This window comes from Cyanistes caeruleus, unplaced genomic scaffold (assembly GCF_971803275.1).
Source record: "Cyanistes caeruleus unplaced genomic scaffold, bCyaCae1.hap1.1 HAP1_SCAFFOLD_169, whole genome shotgun sequence".
NCBI classification, from domain to species: Eukaryota; Metazoa; Chordata; class Aves; order Passeriformes; family Paridae; genus Cyanistes; species Cyanistes caeruleus.
Genome location: NW_028255957.1, coordinates 166,594 through 173,959, shown reverse-complemented (window position 1 = coordinate 173,959; position 7,366 = coordinate 166,594). Strand labels below are relative to the sequence as shown.

The 7,366-nt window shown below is 52.9% G+C and overlaps 1 protein-coding gene and 2 long non-coding RNA genes across 3 annotated transcripts; all 3 read right to left on the bottom strand.

Moving 5' to 3' along the window:
* Positions 1 to 2,527: 2,527 nt before the first annotated feature.
* LOC147645799 (maestro heat-like repeat-containing protein family member 7) lies at positions 2,528 to 4,289 on the bottom strand. The gene is made up of 5 exons (XM_086874207.1): positions 4,158 to 4,289; positions 3,938 to 4,075; positions 3,555 to 3,669; positions 3,245 to 3,382; positions 2,528 to 2,650 (listed from the first exon to the last, which is right to left on the bottom strand). Exons 2-5 carry the CDS (start codon positions 4,057 to 4,059, stop codon positions 2,615 to 2,617), a joined length of 411 nt encoding a protein of 136 aa, XP_086730333.1. The 5' UTR covers positions 4,060 to 4,075; positions 4,158 to 4,289; the 3' UTR covers positions 2,528 to 2,614.
* A 10-nt stretch (positions 4,290 to 4,299) lies between these two features.
* LOC147645798 (uncharacterized) lies at positions 4,300 to 5,098 on the bottom strand. The gene is made up of 3 exons (XR_015282153.1): positions 4,959 to 5,098; positions 4,554 to 4,701; positions 4,300 to 4,345 (listed from the first exon to the last, which is right to left on the bottom strand). It is a non-coding gene; the product is annotated as an uncharacterized LOC147645798 (long non-coding RNA).
* Positions 5,099 to 5,766: 668 nt separating this feature from the next.
* Positions 5,767 to 6,733, bottom strand: LOC147645797 (uncharacterized). The gene is made up of 3 exons (XR_015282154.1): positions 6,491 to 6,733; positions 6,158 to 6,299; positions 5,767 to 5,825 (listed from the first exon to the last, which is right to left on the bottom strand). It is a non-coding gene; the product is annotated as an uncharacterized LOC147645797 (long non-coding RNA).
* Positions 6,734 to 7,366: the final 633 nt, after the last annotated feature.

The following is a 7,366-nucleotide window of genomic DNA, read 5'->3' as shown; positions in this document are numbered from 1 at the left end:
CCCAGATGAGCACAGGGGCTCTTCTTCCTCTGAGGATGAACTGCGTGCAACAAAGGGGAAAAAAAAAAAAAAAGTTAGATGATATTTTCAGCTAAGAGCTGTTTACAGAGCTTTGAAAGCAGATCACGGCCAGATGAAAAGCTTCATGTCACTGCTCACCCCTGTGTCACAGCACCACTCAGCAAATGAAAACAGGTGTTTATGTGCTATTGCCCAAGCTCCTGGCCAGGATCACAGCTGGTGGGTAGCAAGTTTCCTCTATTTCTCTTTGGCAAACTCCTTGGTTTTGATGCACATGCTTGCTTGTGCCAAGATATATTCCAAAATATCCCCCCAAATGGGTACAAACCTAGGCAGTGATCAGGAGGTTGTGGTCTCATGTGAGCAGTCATTTTGGGGATCCAAATGGTTTGTTCTGCTCTGTCTCAGACAGTGTCTGCTGCCTGAGTGTGCTGCAGCTTTTGCTGATATTTTACCATTGCCTGTGTTACAAGCACAGCTCCTCAGGAAGGTTCATACAGCCTAATTCTTTATTACCTAATCTATTATTAGGTGAATTATTACCTAAATCTATCTTTTGTCCAGGAAAGAGTGAAAGGCAATCTGTGATGCCTGCTGCTTTTGTGATACTTTCTTTCGGTTTCCCCCAGTAGTGCAGCTGCAGACTGGGCACGCTGGATCATCAATATCTGACACTCACACTCCCTTCACTCTTGACTACTTGCTTAAAGCTCCTCTCTTATTATGTGTGCTGGACCCCAGCCTCAGCCAGGGCAGTAAATGGCAGCAGTTTCACATCAGGATGTGGTGACAGCAGTGCCTGCAAACACTCTGCTGTAGCACTGGCAGCGTGGGCTCCCTCCTGAAGGACGAGATGGATCTTCCCCAGCCCTGACAGACAGAGTCCCCTCTTTGCTACCTGCCCCTGATCCTGAGCCCAGAGATGCTGTCTGCCAGCACGTGTGAGAGCTGGTTCTCTGAGGAGATCAGAGGATGTGAGAGCCTGGCAATTTCATCCCAGAGAAGTAAATCCTCGGTGAAAGAGGCTGGCTGCTGGCATTACAATATTCTCAATGCTAATTACCAGAAATCTAGTTTCCAAATCTTTTCACTTTTAAGATACCACTGCAGCAATCAGGCTGAAGTGGGATAATTAAACGAAGCACTGTCTCCTCTCCCCTCCTCCCCCCATCACTCTGCAGCCCTGTCTGTCATTTCCCAGCACGGAATGGCTGAGATGTGGGAGGCTGATAGGAAAGCTCAGTATGTAAAATGCTGAGTGCATTTTACAGGAGGTGCAGCTTCAGCACAGCTTCCTCACTAGGAAAGAGCCACAAGGAGCCCTGGCTGCTCCTGTGGATGGTTTATCACTGAGCTGAGTCCAGTCAAAAGTCGGTGAAAAAGATGTAGGCAAAGAAAGAGAAGAAGGAATGAGAATATTTTCCCCTTTTCCCAAAGCAAGAACAGGCAAAATCTCGCTCTCCTTTTGAAACCCACAGGTTGTGAATCCAGTTTTGGCAGCTGTGATAAATGTGCTGAAGCATCCAAATACTTGGGGTATAAGGAAAGGATTACTGCTTGTCAGAAGTTGTCTATCTTTTGAATATCTGCCCAAAGCAGCAAACAATTGAGTAACAACTTGGTACTGACAGCTCTTCATTAAGATACAGCAACCTCAGCCATTGCCTTAGTCCACAGTCTTCTCTCTGTCTCCACGGCTTAATAAAACAACTTTAAATGTTGCAGTTTTGGTCTTAAACCAAGAAGAGGAATTGTTCTCTCACATTGTCGTGGTTTTAAAGCAGTAACTAAAAAATTACTAGAAAACTTCCTTATTTCTTGCTGTGAGATATGGGTTAGAGCAAGAGCAAAACAGGCTTAAAACTTAAAAGGAAATAAAGGAAGTTTATTAACAAAACTACAAGAATAAGAAAACTAGAATAACCTCCAGAAAACCCTTTTTTCCCTCACTACCCAACCATTCCCTTGTTCACATGACAACATAGAGACAAAAAATCTTGGAACTTTGGTGTCTAAAACAGTCCAAATTTCTGTTAGAGTCTTTTCATCAGTCTTTGTAGAGAAACAGAAGTCTTCTTCTGCTAATCTATGGAGTTTCTCACAAGAAAACTATTTCTGTTATAGCTTTCTATTTCTCTGATGTCAGCTGCCTGGAAATCTGTCATCAGTTCACTCCTCCCATTTCACATCACTCTGAGGTGTGTTATGGGTCAAATGAGTCTAGGGATGTCATTTTTAAGGATTCAAAGGCAAAAGTTCTCTTCATCTGTCTCTGTGAGCCTCCCTGGAAACAGAAGTTTTTCTCTTTGCCTCTCAAGGCCCCAAATCTTCAACTATTACTTCTCCCCTCTGTTCCAGCACCTCACTGTATCACAATTACTCCACCTTTTACTCAAAATCCACACTTTGAACCACTCTATTCCTTCCAATATACTCTGAATTAAAGGAGCTCTTTTTCAGAACGCTATTGTCCATCTCCATAGCTTTAATAGAAAAATATTTCAGCTTAATTATAGCATCTCTTTATTCTCTCTTCCTCATCTAAAACTTAACTCTTTTCTTCACTGTCTTTGAGGGTTTTATGATGTCTTCTTCATGTTATCTCTCTCTTTCTCCTCCTTCTCTCTCTCTGGAAAAAAGGAGTAATCTGTAAGTTTCATCCAAGTAGTAAAATAGTTAAAGTCTTGGAAAGCTGCAGATGTTCATGGTGTCAGGTTTCAGTTCAGCAGCAGAAACTGCAAACCAAGCCAGGCCGGCTCCGTTTCCCCCCTCCCCACCCTCTGTGGCCTTGTCCAGCCTGGAGTGGGGTGGGGAAACCGAGACAGAGCCCTGTTACCTCGTCAGAAGCCAGAAACCAAAGAGAACAAAAGAACCCTGGCTTTACATTTTAAGATAGTGTTCACAAGTTGATCTCACTTCTCAGTGGTTAAAACCACCACCAATTCTCAGAAATGACCAATAATTGGTCAGAGGAAAAACTCCCATCAGCCTCTCACAGCTTCAACTTCCTCACAGCTCCTGAACATATCTTAAAAGTAAAGTCACCCCATGGTGCAGTGCAACTCCACCCTGCTGCTGCCAGGCCCAGAGGCCAAAGGGCTGTCCCAAAGCACTCAGGCAGGTGAGGCAGGAGAGCTGGGAGCAGCTGCCTCAGCTCCTGAAGCCCAGCCAGCCCAAGGGACTTCTTTGCCCAGCACAGCTTCAGCTGCTGCCCCATTCTCACCATCGAAGGAAATTTGCTGAGCACCATGAGGCCTCTGAATGCCAGGCGACGCCTCTGCCTGCACTCGCTCTGCAGGTGCTTTGACATCATCTCCAGGACACTGTCACCACATTTACGCAAGTCCAGGCAATCCAGGACCTGAAAGGCACAGGGCAGTGACAGGGGAGCCGGCTGGCAGGAAGCCAGAACTGGGCAGGGCTGGGCCCAGGCAGCAGCACAGGGCGCGGGCACCGTCCCAGGCAGCTGTGGCTATGCAAGGGGACAGGGCTGGCAGGCAGCTCAGCGAGGTAGTGCTGGCCATCAGGCTCACCTCCACAAAGAATGCCAGGAAGGACAGATCCCAGGGTGGCTCCTCTCTGCTGAGCAGCCGGAGCAGGCGGAGTGCAATCCCAGAACACAAAGAGAGGGAGGCACCGTGCATCTCCCTGTCAGAGGGAAAAGGCACCAAGACCCTGAGTTGGAGGGGCAAGAGACCGGGACTGATTCACAGAGATCCGGTCTTTCCTCACCACACTGGAGGGGATGGGGGTGCTTTGGGGGGAGGCACCTTCTGGGCACCCTCAGCCAGCATTTTCCACTCTGCTTGGCCATCCCTCAGTGACAAGGCCCTCTGTCGCAGAACCACAGGGACTGTGTGAGGCACCCCACGCACAGGGCACAATTTCAGAGGCAGTGGGGAGAAGGGGGTCTCACCTGGCCAGCAGACCCACGGCATAGTGCTGGGTGTCAGCACAGAGCAGCGTGTCCCAGCCACACTTGCATCGCATTTCCATGACCACACTCTCACACCGCAGTCGGAAAAGCAGAGCCTTCATGGCCTGCACTGCAAACCTGTGTGCAGAGCAAAGCCCAGGTCACATTGGGTGCACTGGTGCTGGTCACAAAGGCATTGGAAGGACAGGAGGACTGGGACCTGTTGGGTTTTCTGGGAAGGCAGTATTCCTCCCGGCATGCTCTCCAGAAGCTGTCAACTTCCACTGGTGGCGTCTGCTGGGTGGTGATGACAACATGGAACAGCAGAGCCAGAAACAGGCGGGCGGAATAAAGGATCGCCTCGTGGCACTCAGGCGCTTGGATAATCAGCCAGAGCACCAGAGTTGCCTGCAAAAGAAGCACCCAAAGACAGCGTTCAGTGCCGAGGTGTCCATGGGGCAGGGCCCGAGGGGAGACACAGGGGGAGCAGCAGGCCTGGTGCCCCCTGAGCCTGCCCCTAGCCCAGGTTTCAGCTCAGGAACTGAAGCAGGGAGAGGATGGAGAGCTGCTGGAGAAGCAACGTCTGGGTGATCAAATGCCAGCTCCAGGAACTCACAGCCAGAGCAAAAACATCCTTGTTGTCTCCATCAGAGGTGCAGATGCTGCGCAGAGGCCAATCCTCCATCACACAGAGCAGTGTTGGCAGCACTTTCTCTACTGTTGGTCCCGACGAGCCTATGGCTCTCCACATCATTTCAGCAGCTCTGTGGGATCAGAGCTCTGTGTCAGGGGTGTCTCAGTCACAGAGCCATGCCCTGTGTAGCTGTGGGGACCCAGGTGACAGAGCCCTGGTGCCCTGAGGGGCAGGGAGGGAGCACTGGCAGCAGCATCAGGACACAGAGGGGCCTGAGGCTCCTGGACCTCTCTGCCTGTTGGGCAGAGCCCATTGGACAGGCTGTGCAGGGCCATGGGCCCTAAAGGCTGGTGAGCCCTGAGCTCTCAAGGCACGTGGGCCCCATACCTGTCACACGATGGGGCACAGCGCAGGAGGGTCAGCACCACATCAGCAGGGTGTTCTTCAGCCAGCCTTATAATGTCAATTTGCTGCCTGACATCCACAGTGACACAGGACACCAGACTCTGGTGAATGTTCCTTACAATAGCTGGCACCTGGAGGAGGCATGGGGAAGACATGGAGTGCTGTCCAAGGCAGCAACTTCCCCAGCTTCCCCCAAGAAGTGCTTCCCTTCCTGTCATGCTCTGCTGGCCTCAAAGGCTGAGGGGGCCCTGTGGATGTGGCGTGAGGGGGAACAGTATCGTGGGAGACCTCCAGTTCCAGTACCTGACTGGGTACCTGCTGCTCAGAAGAAGCAGCTCTCTTCTCAACGTCAGAAGAAACACGAGGGTCCTTGAAATAATCCCATATGAGCTCTTGGCTTATAGTGGGAGTGGGTGTCCTGTTGGCCTTTGCGATGCCCTGAGTCTCTCTGGTGTCATCATTTTGAATGCCCTCAGTCCCTGCCATGTCAGCCTTTGCCCTGTCAAACTCCACTGCAGCGTCAGACTCTTGTGAGTGCTCAGCTGAATCTGGGCTGACATCAGGCTCTGCCTGGAGCTCGGTCAGCCCGGAGTCAGGCTCAGCTGTGCCCTCAGTTCCTATGGGGCTGATCTTTCTATGCCGAATGCGCAGGAATTTGCGGAACCTCTGTGCAAGGAGAACAAAGGACAGGGGAGAGAGGCATGTTCCATGGAGTGCTCCAAGCTCCACTGCTGGGCTGAGCAGTGCCAGCAGGCCCAGCCCAGGTGGGGATGGCTGCAGGTGCCTGCGCTGCTCTGTGGAAGCGGCCACGGGCAGGCTCCTGCTCTTGTGTCTGGTCCATGGCTGCATCTGGCAAAGAGCAGCCAGAGCTGAGGGGCTGCAGGAGAGGCCGGAGAACACAGCCCAGCCCTGCACTCCCCAGGCAGGGACAGCCCTGGGATGGCTCAGGGTATGGAGCACAGCCAGTGCCGGGGTCAGCCCCAATCCCTCTTGTGTCCTGTCCTTGGGCATGTCCATAGCGGACGGGACGGGACGGGACGGGACGGGACGGGACGGGACGGGACGGGACGGGACGGGATGGGATGGGATGGGATGGGATGGGATGGGATGGGATGGGATGGGATGGGGCAGGGCCCAGCTGACTGCAGCCATCAGCCCTGTGGCCCAGTTCTGCCACTCACCATCCTGCAGTGGCTGGAACTGCTCCAGCTCTTCCGGCTGTTGTGCTGGGGCAGCTCCAGGTTCTTTCTTTCTTTTCCCCCTGAACACCTTGAACAGCCTGAGGAATCTGCCCGCCATGACACAATCTTGCCTTGAAGGCACCTTAAAGAGAGATGCCTTGGGAAATCTCTGAGTCAACAAGTTGTCCATTTGTGCCTTTTAGGCACCTGTGACAGAGAAGCCTCAGGAAGCCTACAGGACAGCAAGTCCTGCAGTCTGGTGTTGAGGGCTCCTGCCACAATGACTGGAGACTCCTTGTAAATGATTGTGCTTACTAAGTCCCACAGTCTCACCTTGAGGGCAGAGGCCGGGAGAATGGGAGATGCCTCAGAAAAGCTTCAGGTTACAAGTCTCGCAGTCTGGCCTGGCAGACACCTGCAAAAGAAAAGCCTTGGGAAAGCCACGGGCCACCAAGGCCCGCAGTCTTGCCACGAGGTCACCTGTACAAGTAAAGACTTGGAAAAGCTCCGGGTCAGACACAAACGAGTGCGCTGTGCGGGGGCTCCTCACAGCACCGCTCTGCCGCGTCCTGTCCCGTCGCGTGCACTGGGCACTGTGGCATGGCCCTGTCACCGCCAGCTCCTATGCCACCACATGTCACAAAGGGCCCTCTGACACCCTGTCCATTTCCATCCCATGGTGACCATATGTCACAAAGGGCCCTTGCACACACTGCCACCTGCCCTTGGGCTGCCCCCATCCCCCCCAAAGTGGCCCAGGTTGGAAGGAATCCCTTGCCCAAAGTGTCTTAGACAGCCCAACAGGATCTTTAGGAACGCCTCAAACCATCAGCAAATGCTGCCCTGCTCTGCAGGCTCAGGGCAGCAGAAGGAGCCCCCAGGGCTGCCGACGCAGCCGCAGCAGGAAGGGCACGGGGCCTTGCACAGAATCTGCACAGGGGCCTGGCAGCACTGAAATCAGCAGGTGTGGCAGAGTCCCCCACTGAGGCAGACCTGCCACCCCAGCCAAGCCCTGGCAGTGCTGGTGCCCTTCTCCTGCCCCAGAGCCCTGTGCCCCTGGGGGGCTTCTGTGCCAGAGGGCAGCCAAAGCCCACGTGCATTGGGGGCTGGCCTCCTTCCTGCAGGGGCTGTTGGCAGGAGCTCCTGTAGCTACTGCTGGCAAAGCTTAGTCTTGGTCAGATTAATTACATGTGGGAATTATTTTCCCAT